The sequence below is a fragment of the Aythya marila genome (genome assembly GCF_965140915.1).
Source record: "Aythya marila genome assembly, chromosome: Z".
NCBI classification, from domain to species: Eukaryota; Metazoa; Chordata; class Aves; order Anseriformes; family Anatidae; genus Aythya; species Aythya marila.
The window spans coordinates 24,698,102-24,718,445 of NC_139080.1; the positions used below are offsets into that span (position 1 = coordinate 24,698,102).

The 20,344-nt window shown below is 39.4% G+C and overlaps 1 protein-coding gene across 1 annotated transcript in view; it reads left to right on the top strand.

Moving 5' to 3' along the window:
* ARSB (arylsulfatase B) overlaps window positions 1-19,428 on the top strand; it is a 68,303-nt gene extending 48,875 nt beyond the window's left edge. The window contains exons 7-8 of the mRNA XM_082782626.1: window positions 15,839-15,967; window positions 16,466-19,428. Coding sequence (XP_082638752.1) covers window positions 15,839-15,967; window positions 16,466-16,731 — 395 coding nt within the window. The 3' untranslated portion in view covers window positions 16,732-19,428. The remainder of the gene's footprint in view (window positions 1-15,838; window positions 15,968-16,465) is intronic.
* Window positions 19,429-20,344: the final 916 nt, after the last annotated feature.

Genomic DNA, 20,344 nt, shown 5'->3' on the forward strand with positions numbered 1-20,344 from the left:
ATTCTGGATTTTACTCAATTCTTTGTCTAGTGGGTTTTTAAGATATAATCTTAATCCGTTGTAAGGATCAAGGTGAAGAATACTTTTAAACAAGACCAAGAATATTTTAATATGCTTACTACTGTTGGAATTAAGTTTAGAAGGGTACACATTTTGAAAGGTAAGAGACTGAGCATGATATTCTCATAAAGATCTTTTATTTGGAATAAAACATTGCCATGAGAAAACTGAAAACTGAAATTAGAAGGGATAATAGGTGAGTTTGAATCTGTATGTGCACAGTGTTCAAGTTAAGTGAATTAAGGCAGGTGAACTTCACTGTATGAGTTTGTCTATGGCACAGACTTATGCCTCATCAACATGACATTAGGAGGTTTTAGTGTCTCAGGCCTCAGCTGTTTCTTCAAGATCAGTATTCTATTAATTCTTCCAAGGTTAAGGTCATGGCTATTCCTCAAATGCTTTTATTTTAATAACATAAAAGAAAGACAGAGTTTTGTAGAAAACTCATTATTGCTATAAAGCAGCAAAAGGTCACCAAATGTCTTTCCTCGGTGAAGTAGCAAAAAACGTTATTTCTTCAGTAATTCATTGTCACAGTATAGGTTGGAGGAGCCCTTGACATTTGCAGTTTCCTTGTTGAGATGAAATAATTGCTCCATACATCACAGTTCAAAAAAATAAGTCAATTAAAAGTATATATATGCAAAGGCCTTGTTAGCCCACAGAGCCATCTGCATTTCAAAATGACCACGGCAGGCTTGTCTTTCTTTGTAACATACTTTCATCTTTCTCGTGGACATTCACAAGCAGTCCATTAATTACAGCATCATGCCTACAAACACATGTGCAACTTTAAAAGAATAGAATGGAATACTTCAGTTGGAAGGTACCCTCAAAGATCATCTAGTCCAACTGCCTGCCTTCTTCAGGGCTAACCAAAAGTTAAAGCATGTTACTGAGGGCATTATCATAGAATTACAGAATGGTTTGGGTTGGAAGGGACCTAAACATCATCTAATTCCAATCCCCCTGCCACGGGCAGCAACACCTCCCACCTCCCAGGTTGCCCAAAGCCCCATCCAGCCTGGCCTTGAGCACTTCCAGGGATGGGGCATCCACAGCTTCTCTGTGCCTCACCACCTTCATAGTGAATAATTTCTTCCTTATATCTAGTCTAAACTTACTCTGTTTTAGTTTTAAACCATTATTCCTTGTTCTATCACTACAGTGCCCGACAAGGAATCCCTCTCCAGCTCTCCTGTAGGCTCCCTTTAAGTACTGGAAGGCTGTAATGATGTCTCCCCAGAGTCTTCTCTTATCTATGCTGAATGAACATTCCCAATTCTCTCAGTTTTTCTTCACAGGAGAGGTACTCCAGCCCCTTGATCATCTTCATGTCTCTTCTCCAGACTTGTTTTGTAGGTCCATGTCCTTCTTGTGCTGGTGAAAATTATCACTGGGACAGCATAACATAGAGAAGAGGAGACTCGGGGGGATCTCACTGGTGTCTATAAGTACCTGAAGGGAGGTTGCAAAGAAAAAAGAGTGACAGTTTTTAGTGGTGTCCACTGCCACAACAAGAGGCAATGGGCACACACTATAACACAGGAGGTTCCCTCATTTCTTCCCTCAGGAAGCACTTCTGTGTGGGTGACTGCGCACTGGGATAGGTTGCTCAGAGACACCGTGGAGTCTCTCTCCTTGGACATACACAAAATCCGCTTGGATGAGGTCTAGGTTTCCCTGTTTCAGGAAGGAGGCTGGACCAGGTGACCTCCAGAGGTCCCTGCCAACCTCAGCTATTCAGTGATTCTGTGATCACTTTCAAAGGGCTATAGACTTTTGAGTTATCATTTAGAAACACTGTAAAATATTTTATTTCTTTTATTTATTATAAACACAAAGGAAAAAATGTAGGCCTTGAAATGGGGGCCTATCTTGGCAAAAATGAATTTACTTCATCTGTGTGAGAAAGTGCTTTTTTTTTTTTTTTTTTTTTTAATATATATGTATATATATGTACTGCAGGGGGAGGTACAGATCCTTCATCAAATGTTATCACTTAAGACAGAATTCTGATATCCTTGTGCTGCTTTGCAGGGCAATGTAGATGAGCATAGCTTAGGAGTCCTTCTCTTGGGCTGTTGGGAAATATTTGTTTCAGACCTTGAGCATAACAAGGATTTTGCCTGAGGAATCCTTATCTACTTTTATCTAAGACTTTTCATGTGTCTGTAGCAATAGGGAAGAAATACTCTATCTTCCCCTCTGCTTTCTTTTGTAAATGCATGGGGAATATCTGTGTTTCTCTCCAAGATCACCTACTCCAACCTCTGACCTAACACCAACAAGTCCTCCACTAAACCATATCACTAAGACATCTAAATGTCTTTTAAAGACCTCCAGGGATGGTGACTCCACCACTTCCCTGGGCAGCCCATTCCAATGCCTCACAACCGTCTCGGTAAAGAAGTTTTTCCTAATATCCAACCTAAACCTCCCCGGTGCAACTTCAGCCCATTCCCCCTCATCCTGTCACCAGGCACGTGGGAGAACAGACCAACCCTCACCTCGCTACAGCCTCCTTTAATGTACCTGTAGAGTGCAATAAGATCGCCCCTGAGCCTCTTCTTCTCCAGGCTGAACAAAATCCAGCTCCCTCAGCTGCTTCTTGTAGGACTTGTTCTCCAGACCCCTCACCAGCTTTGTAGCCCTTCTCTGGACTCGCTCGAGCACCTCCATGTCCTTCTTGTAGCGAGGGGCCCAAAACTGAACACAGTACTTGAGGTGCAGCCTCACCAGAGCTGAGTACAGGGGGACAATCACCTCCCTAGCCCTGCTGGCCACGCAGTTTCTTCTACAAGCCAGGATGCTGTTGGCCTTCTTGGCCACCTGAGCACACTGCTGGCTCATATTCAGACGACTGCCAACCATCACTCCCAGGTCCTTCTCTGCCAGGCAGCTTTCCAACCACTCATCTCCCAGCCTGTAGCTCAGCTTGGGGTTGTTGTGCCCCAAGTGCAGGACCCGGCACTTGGCCTTGTTGAACTTCATAGAGTTGGCCTCAGCCCATCGGTCCAGCCTATCCAGATCCTCCTGCAGAGCCTTCCTGCCCTCGAGCAGATCGACACACGCACCTAACTTGGTGTCATCTGCAAACTTACTGAGGGTGCACTTGATCCCCTCATGCGGCCCCAGTACCGAGCCCTGGGGAACGCCACTAGTGACCGGCCTCCAGCTGGATTTGACTCCATTTGCCACAACTCTTTAGGCTATCCAGCCAGTTTCTAACCCAATTAAGCATATGCCAGTCCAAGCCATGAGCAGCCAGTTTCTGGAGGAACATTTAAATGAAGCATTTACAAATACTATATACATATAAATAGAATATATATAAGGTATAAATGTGTTTATTAATTGTAAAAATATTATCTATGCCTTTTGTTATTTTACTTTTTTATTTCTCATTAAAATTTTCTTTGGAACTTTAGTCTTACTCTTTTCTTGCAAGTGAGTAGTTAGTTCATCTGACAGGTTTAAGATTTTAGTCCCTGTGAAAATTATATTACTACGTTAAGAGACAGTCAAGATTTTCAGGGAATTTGGAAGAGACTTGATTTAATATTCATCAATAGAAACGTAAAATGTACTCTTATTGCTCTCAGTGCCATAAATGTTGTGGTCAAGTATGTACATTAGATAAAAACTTGAATCACATTCAGTGTATCATTTCCTGAAATTTAGAAAGAGAAAAATCTCATGTTAATGTAAAGCTATATGGTCCCTAATCCAAAGGTATAAAACAGAGAAATTCAAATAGAATGGAAATCCAGTGTCAACTTATTTTTCTGACCCATTCCATGGATTTGTACTACCTTTGTTATGTGTGCAGCTGGATAATGTGAAGAGTACAGCCTTCCAGTTCCTAAAATGACCTTCACTAGAAAAGATATATACCGGAAGATATTTATATGTTCTTATGTTTCTACATTAAGCCTTCTTGCCACCTTCTCTCTCTTCACTCCAGATCCAGCTACTTCCAGACAGGGAAATAATGAAGGAGATATGTATATTTTTTCAGTTATCATTCTGTGTTTTATGTTGTAAGGTAGAGTTGCTAATTCAGCTTTAGATTTATTTGAAGAATAATTTGTTTAAGCACCAAAGCAGTCTGCCTGCAAATCAAAACCACCCTGTGCTCACAGAATATTTTGCTGCTATGGATTCCAGAAAAACTCATAGATCACTGAATTAAAATTTAGGAGGTAGTAAAAGTTAAGAATCTGATCCACATGGTATGCACACTACATTTACATGTAGTTCAAAGCTTTATGCATAAATTTGGTATGAGCAAAATTGAAATTACCCAAACCCATCTGAATATCCCTTCACCACCTTAATCATGCTTATTTTCTCTCTTGTCAGTCAAAATGTTTGCATGTATTATATGACGTGAAACAGAAAATACGGAGAAAATCTCCATCTTGGAGTTTCATACAGTCTGTTGGTGAGAAATCTGTCTTGAAAGACTGATCACAGTTCAAAACCCATTTTTGACCTTGGTGTTGGGCTAGATTTTATGGAAGCAGGAGAAAATCTCTGTCGTGGTTCCGCTCGAGTGGGCAGCCGAGCTCCACCACAGCCGCTCTCTCACTCCCCCTCCTCAAAGAGGAATGGGGAGAAAATATGTGAAAAGGGCTCAAGGATTGAGATAAGGACGAGAAAATCACGCAATAATTATTGTAACGGGCAAAACAGACTCGGCATAAGGAGATAGTAAGATTTATTGCCTACAACTAACAAGCGAGAGAAGTGAGAAAGCAAAGGAAAAAAAAACCAAAAGCACCTTCCCCCCCCATCCACCCTCTTCCACCTCCTCCCCCCGAGCGGCGCAGGGGAACGGGGAATGGGGGTTATGGTCAGTCTACAGCACTTCTTCTCTGCCGCTCCTTCTCGGTCACTCTTGTCCCCTGTGCTGTGGGGTCCCACCCACGGGATGCAGTCCTTGATGAACTGATCCGGCGTGGGCTTCCCACAGGCAGCAGCTCTTCCAGAACTGCTCCAGATATGGGTCCGTACCACGGGGTCCATCCCTCAGGAGAAAACTGCTCCAACCTGGCTCCCCTACGGGCAGCAGCTCCTGCCAGGTCACCTGCTCCTGCGTGGGCTCCTCTCCACGGGCTACAGGTCCGGCCTGGAATCTGCTCCGGCAGGGGTCTTCCACAGGTGGCAGCCTCCGTCGGTGCAGGGCCACCTGCTCCACCGTGGTCTCCTCCACGGGCTGCAGCGTGGAACCCTGCTCCACCGTGGTACTCCATGGGCTGCAGGGGGACATCCTGCTTCACCATGGTCCTCACCACAGGCCGCAGGGGACTTCTGCTCCGGCGCCTGGAGCACCTCTCCCCCTCCTTCTACACTGACCTTGGTGCAAGGCTGTTCTCCCACTCCCTTGACTCTCCTGGCTGCTGTGTGGAGCAGCGTTTTTTCCCTGTCTTAAATATGCTCTCACAGAGGCGCAAAACAACATCGCTTATTGGCTCGGATCTGGAAAACAATGGGGCCCTTCCCAAACATGGGGCAGCTTCTAGATCTTTCTAACAGAAACCACCCCTATGGCTCCCTGCTACCAAAACCTTGCCACGTAAACCCACTACAATCTCTCATTCTGTCAGGTATATCCCTATGCAAATTCAACACTTAGATTTGAGGTTCACCTATTAAAATGTATGGAAATTATATATTTAATTGGTCTGATCCTTTTCTTTATTTCCAGTTTATTGAAAATTAAACAAGTTCATCACTGAATTGGCATATGTTTCTAATTGTTCTAGTGGACAAATAGTAATTTTTATAGCCCGCAGTTGGGTGGGGCTTTCTGTGTGACTTGAGAATTTTTTCCTGTAGGGAGGAAACTATTGGACAGTTGGAAAAATGTTGTCCAAAGAAAGTTCAGAAGATGTGGTTATGGGAAGCAATGCTGACCACAAAGAAAAGTTATAATGTGGCTTCCTGAGTTTTACTGCAGTGAAGTTATGGTTCATTTCTCAACTTTGTGTTTCCCTTTCTGGCTGCACACTCCTATAAAGAATCAATTGTTTTGGTGCCTGGTACCTGAAGACTGGCTTTTTTTTCTGTTCCGGTGCTGCAGGGAAGATGAAGTGAGTTGTTTAAATGAACAGTTTCTTGATCTTAATTTCTGACCTTAGTGACATGGATTTTGCAGCAGAGAAAATGGCTCAAGTTCAGTTTTCTCTGCTGATCCATCAACCTCAATTTTGGGAACATTCTTGGGGTTGTGTACTGTTACTGATCTTTTTTTCTTAAGCTTTTTCTTTTACTTCTAGCACTTGGTAACTTGTCTATTGGTGTTTCTGTTCTGTTTTGATTAGCATCACTTTAATGTTCCCTGGACAATTTTGAGTGTTTAAAAACTTATGTGTTGCCATAAATGATTGTTGTGAATACAAATATGTAAGCCTTTCTTACAAAGGTTTAATGGAAAACATACTGTCTCTCCTGAAACTTGTGGATCAAGAGGAATTCAGCTTCATCTGTTTGATCAAGAGAATCTGGTAGGGTGTAAGCCCCTCGTTTGTTACTACTAGTGCTTACCAATCTAAGTCAGAGCCCACTAGAAGCAATGGAAAAGTTTCTATTAGTTTCAGTGTGATTTTTTTCAAGTCCCAACAGACCTCCTGCTTTTCCACAGTTAAGCATTAGTGAGGGACAGTGAGCCTTCTAGACCTGCTAGTTTTGTGTGTGTGCAGGTGGTGAGATTAATAGGAGATGGAAGACTCTTTTCATGAAGGTAATTTTTATGTGGCATTCCTTAATATTTAGGATGGTCTGTGCTTTTTTACTTACTATTTCTGCAGTTGTAGCACAGAACCAGGCTAAGTTGATTCAAAGGACTCTGAAATGTCTATAGAAAAGTAATTGCTTGTGATTTTTGAATCAATCGGGAGGCAGTCTTCTCTGTTTAAAGGGCATCATGTAAGTAAATGTTTCAAATCTTTATAGAGAATTAAATTATTTACATTAGAAAAGAGGCTGTGAAGTGCAAAGCTTTTGATTTATTTTGATGGAAGCAGTAGGAGAATGGTACTAGTAATTTTTATGACAATATATAAAAGCTGTTGAATAAAATAGACATTTTTTGGATGATTAAAATAGTGTGTTGATTTTAAACATGTTAATGAACTAGAAAATATTCTAGAAAATATTGTCTTTGTGTGGGTTTCAGGTATAAGTGGTTTTTGGTTTGCCAGTCCCAGACTTCTGTCTGGGGATCTCCTCTGTGGTTTTTATAGGCTACTAATCAGATCACAAGAGGCAGAAAGATGCATCATCTTACTATGAAAATAATATTATTGTTTGTTGGTTTCAAATTCTAGTAGAAGTACCCTGTGTGGATTTTTGTTTGTTTGTTTGTTTTCTCATTTTTTTCTGGTTCAACTATTAAGCAGAATTCTACTCTGTGACGTACAGATTGAACATCTAATTTATCCCCTTGAAATTTGTCATTGCAAGATGACACTACCTTTTGAAAGCCTGTCTTCTTGGCGTGACTGTCTTTGGTAACTTAGCAATTTGAATGGGCAACATTGTATTCTTTTGAATACAATATCTTTTTTAGACATAAGATTAAGTACTACCATTCCCCAAAGCTGAGGAAGGGCATTACTCTGAGCACTAGTTTCTGCAGTTCAGTAGTTTCTTGTCTTCTGGCTGTGTGATGAGACTGTTATGTCTGTGATCCTTGCTCTCAATGCGTAACTGATAGAAAATCCTATGATAGGTGCATCTGTCACAGTTGCAGGCCAGTATGTCTCTCCAGCTGGCATTAGAGAAATATTTATGATCCTTGTGGGTTCCTTCCAACTAGGGATGTTCTATGAGTCTAATTCTATGTCTGAAAGCCTGAGCAGTCCCACCCAACATGTGCGATCCTCCTGAGAGTATTTGCAAACACACAGGACACTTGCAGTGCTATCCTAGTAACAGTCATTGGTGACATGGTACCTACAAACAAAATGAAGTTTATTTTTATCCTGCAGGGGTAACGACTGCACAGAACCAAAAGCTCACAGAGCTGTTGTAGCCATTCTGATAGCAACAAGCTGAGATGCTATTAAAAGAAGGTTTTACAAAGTGATACAATAACATGGAAGTATTCCATGAAGCCTTTTTGGTGATTGAAAAAGAATGACATGTAATTGAATTTGAGGATGTAGACAAGATTATATTTGTTCAGAGAATGTAGTCTAGTCTAGTTGGAACATGGTTTTTACTGGCAAAAGCAGACAATGAATTTCTTAGGCAAATAATTTTATAACTCATCCAGCATTTCAGCATGTGTGAGTTTTTCTTATTGTGGGTATGTGCTGTGTATTATTACCATTTAGCATTGCATGTGACATCTAGTCAGATGTTGAGAAGGTCAGGTTCACATATAGACTGTAGTCACATTGACTGTATTAATGACAGGCCAAACTATTTAATTATCTTGGTAAGTCTCCTGTCAGTTAAAACATTAAGGAGTCGATTATTTGATTGGCTCAGCATCACACAAGATGGAACAAACCTTCCTTTGCACACACAGGAGATAGAAACAGCCTGGTCCCTAGAGTTTTCTATAATATAATAACTTAATTAAGCAGAATATACAACTAGCAGAGAATTTTAATTCCTGAGGGACTGCAGGTTTCACCCAACTTTGTAGCTGGTTTCTAAACATTTTCAGTTGTGCTATATTGTTTTTGAGATGTGAAGGCCAGATCAGTTTTTCAGTTGCATAGAACGTTTTTCTTTGATCTCTTATCTTTTATAATAATTCCTTGCATTCAGTTTTCTTGTTGAGCAGTGCTGACATAATTCTGAAAAAGTGTCAGCTCAATCTGTCATGATTCTGAGGTTTCACTCTTGGACAGTTACAGGCGACTCACAAGTCATCATTTTAGACTTGAATTTAGGATTGTTATTTCACACTTTCTTCACTTTAGCTACATCTATGTCTCTATCATTGCCTATTTTAATGCCTACTCATCCAGTCTCACAAGGTCTTCTGTCATTCTTTTCAGGCAGCCTTAACTAACATATTAACATCCAGAGACTTTGTAATCTCAGTTTTCAGACCCCTTTCCAGATCATTTGGAATATGTGTAACAATATGGGTCCCAGCACAAATTCCTTCAGGAATCCAGTGATGCATTGAACATGAAAGGGAAATTTTTTTTCCTATTGGATGCCTTTTTATTCCTTTTAGGGTCTTTCCTCTTACCCATCGCTGCTTACTTTATCTGTCTAGAGCCCTTTGGAAATCCAACTGGGACATATCAGTCAGATTTCCTTTGTCAAGAGCTGGCAGATTTCTTCAAATTGATTAGGGTCTGGACGGGATGGAGTTAACTTTCTCTGCAGCGGGCCATACAGTGCTGTGCTCTGCACCTGTAGCTAAAACAGCACTGGTATCACACCAGTGTTGTGTCTGCTGCTAAGCAGCACTGGCACAGCAACAAGGCTCCCTCCAAACTCCCCCACAGCCAGCAGGCTAGGCGTGGGCAAGAGGTGGGGAGGGGACACAGCCAGGACAGCTGACCTAAACCAACCAAAGGGATATTGCATACCATGTGGGTGTCACACTCAGCAATAAAAGCTGAGGAAGAGGATGGAGGGAGAGGGCTCTCATTATGAAGACTCCTGTCCTCCCAGACAGCTTCTCCATGTATTGAGGCCTTGCTTCCTGGGATGTGGCTGAACATCACTGATTAATGGGAAGTAAAGAGCAATTTTTTTTTTTTTTTCATTTGCTCTGTGCTTCTGCATAGCCTTCGCTTGTTTGCTTTTCTCTCTTCCTTTTCTCTTTAATTAAACTGTCCTTTTGTTTAACTTATCCTTTTTTTCTTTCTATCATACTTTCTTCTCTCCCTCTTCTTCCTCTGAGAGGAAGTGAGTGGTTGTGCTGGAGTTTGGCAGCCCAGCAGGGTAAAACCACCACACCTCTTCTTGCAAGTCTTAGCCTCACCCCTGTCTGCCCTGTTCAGCATGGGCAAAAACACTCCTTTGCACTTCCTTTAAATAATTCATACAGCATGAGAAGTAAGCTTTTGTTCTATGTGGATCCTCTTATTTATTATTTAAGTTTTGGAATGCAGCAATCAAAGAAATGATAGAGGGAGTTGCATAGACAAAAACAAACAAACAAACAAACAAACAAACAACAACAACAACAAAAAACCACTGAAATTAGTATTGAGAACTAAAAAGATAATTTTTTAGTTACTAACAGAATACCTAGGGAATGGCATCCATTACAAACTGTGAAGTATCAAATCATTTAGACACCCAGGTGGTGTAATACACACACACACTTGTGTTACAGAAAATGAATGTTGGTGATATTTTATGATCATATTTTCCCTTTCACATGGCTGAATTTCATGTTTTATGATATTTTCAGAAACAGAAATTTGATATAGAGAACAATTTTGGTTTTAGTCCATTCTACTGATAAGATAGATAACTGTAGATAACAGCTGTAGTCTTTGCTTTACAGATGAAGTAATGAAAGTACGTGCTTCATTTGCTGCTGTTGTCCATAAAGAGTACTAATTATATATACTTGCTTATAAATTAAAGCTTCTGTTACTGTGCAGGATACTGGAAAATTGTAGAGACATATTCTGTACAATCTGGTACTCAGGCTGTTCAGATTACATCTTTGGGCAGGGCTCTGTTTCCCAAATAAATAAGAAACTAACATTCATTTGTTTTTGTCCAGTACCCTACATTTCTTCCCTGCACGTTAGTGTCATAGACCATAGCGTACAGAAATATAGCGTGCTTCAGGCAATATTGTTTTGGACCCTTAAAATTTTGGGGTTGGGATCTTGTAAATGGCATGTTGGGCAAAACTGTATGCTCTTTGATCTCCTACCCACCAAGAAAACTTCTCAACATGGATCATTTTCATCATCTTAATCATAGCCTGAATACAGAATACTCTATTTTTAGATTTACTGTCTAATTATATCTTTAGATTTTAGGTATCTACCAATTGCTTGAGTTGGTCTCATTGTTGGAGGAAGAAAGAAAAGCTATGGGAATGAGAAGAGTAATTAATCTATGCTTATTAGATATGTGCAAGTATCATACCTATCTTTGTAGATATAGAATATATTTTCCCATCTATATTCACTTTCTAAAATCTCAGCTGAAAATTTGTACTTTATCTTCTTACTTTCTATTATTGAAAGTCATAAAGAGAGCATAGGCTAAATTAATACAGTCTTAAATAAATTTATTTAATTGATTATTTTTTTTTGTTTTCCCACAAATTTATATATTAGACTAAATCAAAGAAGTGGAAGCTTTCTTGAAAGAAAAAAAAAAAGTGAAGTTAAGATTGTAACATCCCATGGAAAGGAATTCCCCTGTTGATTTGCAATTGTGATAAGAAAGTACATCCTACTGTATGTTTTGAATAAGTAGCCTCATAATTTATTTGGTGTGCCATATTACAAAAGACTAGCTTTCCTTTTTTGTCCTGTCATTGCCACCCAATCTCATGGATATGTGTTGTTCCTCTCTGGGGATGAAGATACTATTTAAGTAGTTTCTCACATAGCTGTTTCACAGCTTTCATCTGGCAAAGAGACATTTTTTTAGATGATAAACTGCCTTTGTGGATAGTGTGAGTTGGCCAGCTCAGTTCCTTTTAAAGTCTGACTTGAAACCAGTTTTCAGGCTGTTAGACTAAGGATGGGCTTGAAATATGACACAAACTCTGAAGTCACTTATCTAAAGACTGCATTTTTCAAAGTACTTATTTTTTCTATAGAGATATGAAAGCTATTGATTAACTTTTTTTGGTTACCTACAACTCCAAACAAAACACTAAAATAGTTAGATCAATTTGTCATAGCATTAAATATACGAAAATAAATATCTGAATGAAATTCCACTGCTTTCCTAAATAATAAAAGTTAGTATCACTTCCCAAAAGAGAAGTTAAATGTAGCAACTGATGAGGGTAACAAATTGGGCTTTGGGAAACAGAGGCTTAAGTCAGAAAATAAGAAAAATGATGGCAAAGGCTGTGGGATTTCTTTAAAGCAAAAGCAAAGCTGTAGTACTACAAAGCTGTCGATACATTGGTGAGCAAATGGCAGCAAATTAAAATATGTAGCCTCTTCACACAAGGAAAAGCATCAAAAGCATTTTAGATTTTTAAGTCTATAAAGAGAGTATGTGGGCATATGAAGGTAGACTTCATTAGATAGATCCATAAAAAACATCTGTCCTCTGTCTGCTGAATTAGTCCATGGGATTCTTGCCTGTCAATGATGCTGAAAAACAGAGGGGACAGGGGGGAGAGAGGCAGGGAGGGAGAGAACAGAAGCCAAAACCAGTCTAGAGCAGATGCGGAGGAAAGCTACTTAGATGCTTAGGAAGTGAACATTTTATCTTACACAGGAAATGAAAAGGAATGTGACTTCTTTATCTACTGAACTATGGCAGGAGAAGACTGCCCAGTAGTTTTGCATTTTAGCTGCAATAGCAGAAGCTGAAGAATGAAGACAGAGATAGAAATTTAACAGCTGGGTTGAAGAGAAGGAGCAATTAATGTATATGCAGATCAAGGTATGTTCTAGCTTAAGGCGACTCATAGAATCACAGAATGGTTTGAGTTGTAAGAGGGACCTTAAAGATCGTCTAACTCCAACCTCCTGCCATGGACAGGGGCACTTCCCACCAGACCAGGTTGCCCAAAGCCCCATCCAACCTGGCCTTGAGCACCTCCAGGGATGGGGCATCCACAGCTTCTCCGGGCAGCCTGTGCCAGTGCCTCACCACCCTCTGAGTGAAGAATTTCCTCCAAATGTCTAATCTAACTCTCCCCTCTTTTAGTTTAAAACCACTCCCCATTGTCCTATCATTATCTGCCTGAGTAAATCATATAATGGGAGAACACAACTCATATCAAGCAAACTTTTACAAGTATTGTAACTGGTGCTTATATAATATAATATAATAAACTGCCAGTCTGGTAAATATTCCATGTAAAGGTCATTCAAACAAGCACCAATCTGTTTTTCATGGTCTGAATAAAAGTTGACCGGAATTGCCCATGAAGCAAGGAACTTGGCTGAATAATAGGCTGCACATCTCTTTGGTGCAAGATGGGGTAAAATGGCTTAAAATGAGTGAGTTATCATGATTGACAGGGTTCTGCTTATAATAGCTCAACATGAGTGCCTTTATCTTTTCAATAAATTTTGCTCAGCGATAAAATTCTATCAAACAATTTCACCTACAAGTTCTGGTAAAAGCATTTCTTAGTTTAAAATTTGTTAGGTTTTGTTACCTATATTTTGCAAAGTATTTCTAAAATGCCATCTTTCATACTGGTTATTTGAAGTATTTTAAGTAATTTATAGTGTGTAGTGCAATGGCTTCACATACCATACCTCAGCAATCAGAAGCATTTTCTCCATGCTCATGCTTAAATTCAGACTTACATAATTCTTCCTTTAGACCTAATGCTGTAATTTTGTGACATAATGTTTAAAAAAATATAGTTGTACTTTTTCATCTGCTGGATGTCCTTCATTGTGCTCTTTAAGTAAGTAAATGGCAATGATGAGTATTCCCAGTAGCAAACAGTATGACAGAATAATACATAGCATAATGATGTGGAAAAGTAAGCAATATTAATCTTCAAAACATTGTGTATCTGCTGCAGACATCACATGGCTATGTGTAGATTTATCTTCCAGAACAGATTCTTTGGGGTATTTCTATGATTTTCTCTCTCTTTCTCTCTCTCTCTCTTTTTTTTTTTCTTTTTTTTTTTTTAATAGTGGTTTTGTTTGTTTGTTTGTTTGTTTTCCCATCAGTACTTCATGATCTAAGCTGAGCTAATCCCTCCCGAGCCTGTGTATGCAAATTCTAAACAAGTAGTCCACTTCTATAGTCTTTATCTAGGAACACTACACAAGTCTGATGTAAAAAAAGGAACTTGGATATACATACAAAGTGTTTGTTAAAGAAAAACTGATTCACAGTATAAAGTCCAGTAATCACAGAATCACAGAATTGTAGGGGTTGGAAGGGACTTTGAGAGATCATCAGGTCCACCCCCCCTGCTATAGCAGGTTCCTTAGAGCAGGCTGCCCAGGTAGGCATCCAGACGGGCTTTAAATATCTCCAGAGAAGGAGACTCCACAGCCTCCCTGGGCAGCCTGTTCCAGTGCTCCATCACCCTTACCATGAAGAAGTTCTTTTGCATGTTGGTGCGGAACTTCCTGTGCTCTATCTTGTGGCCACTACCCCTTGCCCTGTCCCCACAAACCACTGAAAAGAGGTTGGCCAAATCCCTCTGTCTTCCACACCTCAGGTATTTATACACATCGATGAGATCCCCTCTCAGTCTTCTTTTCTCCAGGCTGAACAGACCCAGGTCTCTCAGCCTTTCTTCATAGGGAGGATGCTCCAGGCCCCGTATCATCTTTGTGGCCCTCCGCTGGACTCTTTGCAGGAGACCCCTGTCCTTTTTGTACTGGGGAGCCCATAACTGGACACAGTACTCAATAATCAAATAGAATTAAAATAGAAACCTAGAAGGACCCTCACAAAAAATAGAGAACTTTAGAAATAGAGAACCCAGCATTTCCCTTCCAAATTTTCTTCTATGTGATTTATATTTTCCCCACTGTGGAGTAATTTACTGTTTTTAGAAACCTCTGGTATTGCCTCTAATATTGGATCTCATGTGATCATTGCACATCTCAATGTGCAATGATTCTCAGTGATTCTCTTTTTTGTTTCAATGGCAAAAATATCAGCTGAGTCCTTCAAATTCCCTAAACTGATTGAAACTCATCTCTTGAAAGATGTTAGAAAATCAACATTGGTTTCTGTCCACTTACTGATGTCTTGCTTCTAGTCTGATTACAGAATTGCCCTTTGGTAGTCTTTTTGTAAGCAGATACCAGCTGATAACAGTTAATGTAAAACTCTTAGATTTTATTTCATAAATATAACTTGGTTATGAAAGCTGATATGCAGGATTTTTGCAGGTTTGAATTCTCCTAGAACATCTGGCTCTCCTGGTTTCAGTAAAGAACTAATTGCTTTCTGTATTTGTTTGTTTGTTTGTTTGTTTGTTTGTTTGTTTTGTTTTTGTTTTTCTGAGCTTACTCATATAAAGATTTGTTTTGAGAGGGAATTGGTGCATAGCTAACATCTGAGAATTTGCTGCAGTGTCTGGATATGGAGACACATAATAGATGAATTTTTCTACAAAAACACTGTTGCTTTGCAACCTCTTGTTGTCATATGATAGATGTACCTCACTGGCCAGATTTGGATGTGTGTGAATGTAGCCAGCTCATTCCATAGAATCATCTCTCTTGTGTGTGAGTAAAAGCTGGGACCTAGCTCATTCTCTGCAGTGATCCAAGAGAACTAACAGCAATAGTTCTGATTCAGGAGATCTTTCAATACAATGAAGAAATTTAGCAATCACAATGAGTAATGCTCTTAATATAGGTATACTGGATACACACACGATATCCGTATATGAGATGAGTCCAGTTATTTGGACTGAGACGTCACTTTCTCCACTGGTCATCATGTCACTTTCTAGGATTCAGTTTAAGTTCTATTAAGTATATCCAGTGAATTGGAGCACAGATCTTTGTACATATATATAACAAATCCTCTATTCAATACAAAAAAATAAATGGATGATATTGCTTTGCTTTCTATCAGAATTCTAAAAATGACTTCATTCATATGTAATGCATCTAACTTATTTTACTGTTCCATTAAGGTCTTGGCATTGACAACAGGACATCTTTACCGCAGATCAATTCTTTTCTGTGGGATAATACACTTTTCAATATATCTATGCATGCAGCAATCCGTCATGGAAAATGGAAATTACTAACCGGATATCCAGGTAACAAAGTAACTCCCTTTTGTACAAGATGTCATATCTCCCCTACACTCTAAACACAGTTTCATTCTGTTTAACATATGATCATTTCTCCTATTTGTCCTGTTAGCTTTCAGGATTTAGATCACGTGCAAAAATCCAGAAGGGACACTTCTAAAATCCAGACAACATATTCTTTCATTTTGCAAATTACGCATTTGACATTTACAGTAGTGAAATTCACAGTAGTGAAAGAAAAAAGTCCATGAAATCACTTGATTTGAAATTAAGCCACATGCAAGTTTTAATCCCAATGGTGTGGCTTTTTTATATAAACGTAACTCTTGTACAGGTAGCCCTGGAGTAGACAGACTCTGATGCTGGACAGTTAAGCAATGCAGCAAGTCACTCGCCCGTGGCTTGTCAAGGGACCTAGTGCATTCCTCAGTTACAGAATAACTTTGCCTCTCCTCACTGCTCTGTATCTAAAAATTAACACTTGGTCTGTTCCTGTTTCTGTAGGCTGCGGTCATTGGTTCCCTCCACCATCTTTGTTCAATGAATCAAATATTCAGTCGTCTGATCCACCAACAAAGAGACTTTGGCTGTTTGATATTGTTCGTGATCCTGAAGAGAAAAATGAGTTGTCTGAAAAATATCCTCATGTGGTCAAAAAACTGCTCTCACGTCTTCAGTACTATTATAAACGTTCAGTGCCTGTATTCTACCCTGATGAGGATCCCAACTGTGATCCAGCAGCAACTGGGGTTTGGGGTCCTTGGGCATAATGCACAGCACTACACCCTGCAAAACACACCTGCAGCAGAGTTCATTTTATGTACTTCAAGGTCCTAGACACATTTGTCTTACGTTGTTGATTGCATTACTGATAATTGTGAGTTCATTTTTTGCTCTTTCCTTTAAGAGTATTTCTTACTCTTTAAGAATATTTCTTGCTCTTAAAGTATGCTGGGGATCTTATTTCAGTCCTTCCCATTCTCTCCTTCCAATTATTGGATGTGAAACATTGATAAAATTATAAATCTGTTGTTTGAGTATTCTTTGTTAACAATACATGTTTAAAGCAGAAAGTAAAGCACTGCCTCCCTTCCTGAAAGAGATTACTTCTGTTAAAAAGCTGAAATGGATCAAGGCAGCAGGAACATCCAGAATTCTCTTGTGAAATAAACTGATTTTGAGTTTTATGTTTACCCAGTAGATAAATTTTGTTGGAAGCTGTTACATTACCCATAAAGAATAGAAAACAGTACAATAGTTGAAGTTATAATTTTTACCTTTAACATGAAACTCTGTCCAGAAAAGGCAATAGGGGAAAAAAAGTAGGGGAAAAAAAGAAAAAAAAAAAAAAAAGTAAAAGACAATCTCTAAGAATAGAGCAAAATCCCTAATCTGTGTTCACTGTTAATGTGTCAAACCGGGGTAGAGGGTGGTGGCCAACTAGAGTGCAGGGCAGCCAGGCAGGACGGTCTCGACAGGCTGAAGGAAGGGTTGAATAAAAAACTTAATGTAAGTTCAACGGAGGCAGAGAACTGCACTTGGGATGGAATAATTGAACACATGGACAGGCTTGGCTCTGGCTGGATAGAAAAGGAAAAGAACCTAGGTGTCCTGCTGGACAATAAATAGAGGGGGAGTTGCCACGTGGTCCCTTGGTGAAGATTAACCTCGTTTGTCCATATGGGCAAGACTGTAGCCGGCATGTGAGAAGTGTTTATTCCCCTTTATTCAGCACTGAAGCAAACATATTTTGGGCTTCCCTGTGCAAGAAAAAATCTGCCATACTGAAGGGACATGACTATGATCATGTGGAGGAGAGCAAATGAGGAGGGGTTAAAGAAATAGGATAGTTTAGCACAGAGAAGAAAAGAGGAAGGGGAGATGCAACTGCCTAATGTGATGGCATGGAGAAGATGAAGGATCTGGTGACTTGGCAGAGATTCACAAAGATGAGACGCACACAGGGGGTCTAACTCAATATGACAATAAAAATAATTGTACCATGAGGGTAGTCAAATATTTAAACTGTGAGGCTGTTGAAGCCTATCCTCAGAAATGTTCAGACCTGGGTTGGAGAAGACTGTGAGCTGTGTGGCCTTACTCTGAACTGCCTACCATTGTGGCAAGTACCCTTTCTTCACAGATTTTTTTCCTTTATTATCTCAGAAGACACTGTTTTCATCTCTGAGCCATGGAGAAACCAGGCCAAGCAACATTTCTCAGTTACTCATCAAATTAATGCAAGACCAACCCACCAGCTCTCTTAGTGTCTCAAACCTCTGGAGTCTGTCCAAAGTTCTGGTATTGCTTCTCCATGTCCCTAGGCAAGTTCTGAGGCTGCAGAACTCTAACTATCATTCCCTCCAGAAAGTGGGGATCTAATAGCCTATTCTCAAGGTCCAGGACTATGTCCTGTAATTTGCACTGAAGTTTTGCATACATTTTTGCAATTTTCCCTCAGGAAACTTGTGCTAATTGTTAGCAAACAAATTCATGAAGAGAGAGACTTGTCAGAATTTGCGTATTTTTTAAATAAAAAGATAAACCATGGAAAAGACAAAATTTAAGAAAACTAAAAATGTATTTAATATTGTCTTTTCTGATACAGTTGATGCTCCATTACACTATTTTAGATCTATCTTGCCTTTTCCACTTTTTATGTGTTTCTGCAAGTAGAAGTGAAGCCAATGCTCTCCAAAAATCTGTTCAGCTGTTCATCTTCTTCCCAATGTCCCTTGTTTCATGTTTTATTTATTTCACACTGTGTCTACATCAGTAGAGATGTAAGACTGGAAAGCTGACTGTTCTCAGTCAATACCCACTTATAACATTATTTTAGTGGGTTAACCGTATCAATTACGTGATGTGGCTGCCACAATAAAAAGAGACTGGACTTGGGAGCAGAGGGAGAGCGGAATTTCTGCCCTATGTTCCTGTATGTCATTCAGTGTTCTGCACTGTTCCATTCCATTACATGAGGAAAGATGTGGGCTTATCCACAAGAATGGGAACTTTGGTCAATGATATACAGGTACTTTTTTTATGATGCTGATGTCAATTTTATGGAAAAGAAAGAAGCATCAGATAACTTGCAAAAGCTCAAGTAATTTGTGTGTTTGAGTCTCCCATCTATGTCAGCTCCTTGGCTAATGCCAGAAAAGGTTAAAGAACAACAACGTTCTTTGTTCTCAACAAAGGTAAGTATGTTTTCTCTGTGTCTTGCAATGTGTATTTTAATGTCTTGTTGATAGAAATTCATCTACCAAGAAGAGTCTCTGGCATATAACTGTCATCTTTAAGTATTAAAGTCACCCTATATTTCCAATTTTTCCTTACAAAGAGATGATATATTTTGGTGCCAAATGGTTCATTATTTTCTCAGCTACAAATAATTATTTATTTTAATTCCTACTTATTTTACATGGGTGGTCCTTCATAAAATATTTTAATTGAACTGGGTTAGGAAGAGAAAACAGCTGGCTGGCACATTCAGGTTGGCATCTGCATCGAGTTGTATATTGTTCAGTTGTTTCAAATTGAGAAGTACAGCATCCTTTATGTTTTGTGGTTACTTGAATAAGATTCAAAAATGCAAGCATTTTGAGCTCTATAAATAAAATTTTATTTCATTCCTTTCCAAGTAAAAATTCATTCTTAATCTAGCAAACATCTGAGGATTTTGAATTTGAAAGTGTCCATTTGTATATTGTAAAAATTATTTAAGCTTTGCAAAAGTAACCGTACTTAGGAAGAATGTCCGTGCTGGTTATTCATTCTGTGTTACTTGTTTACAAAAGGATCCACACAAACAAGGAAAGAATGACTTTATACATGAAACCTGGACCTGTTCTTGAGTCAAAGGCCCTATATTCAGCCTAAAAATAATTTATTCAGTTTTCCCAAAGTCAGTACATGTGCTGTGGATGAAACTGAGTTTAATCATCTTTATCATCTCTGAACAGACGAACCCAGTGCTTAACCCACCAGGGCCTGTGTGGATTTGAAGATCAGCTGACTAGCTATCCCTGTTGGCCTCCGGGAATATGTCTCCCATGTCACTCCCTGACCAAGTGGCTTAATAGTAGCAACTCTAGAAGGGATTTCCTGTGCTTTTCCATATTTTCTTTAAAAAATTAGTAAATGATCTTGAAGTTACATGGAGAATCCTATTAGACCCGTGCCACCCTATTACAGACTTAACAAAGAGTCCTGATGAAAGGGATGACAGTGGCAGAACAACTGATAAAGGATACATGATGGAGTCTTGCACACCAGGACATGTGGTCTGTGTGTGCAGTAGTGTCTTAAATCCTAGGACCTGGAAAACCTAAATGAGAAAATGAATCTCAAAACACAGCATGAAAACAGTCTGAATAATGAAAA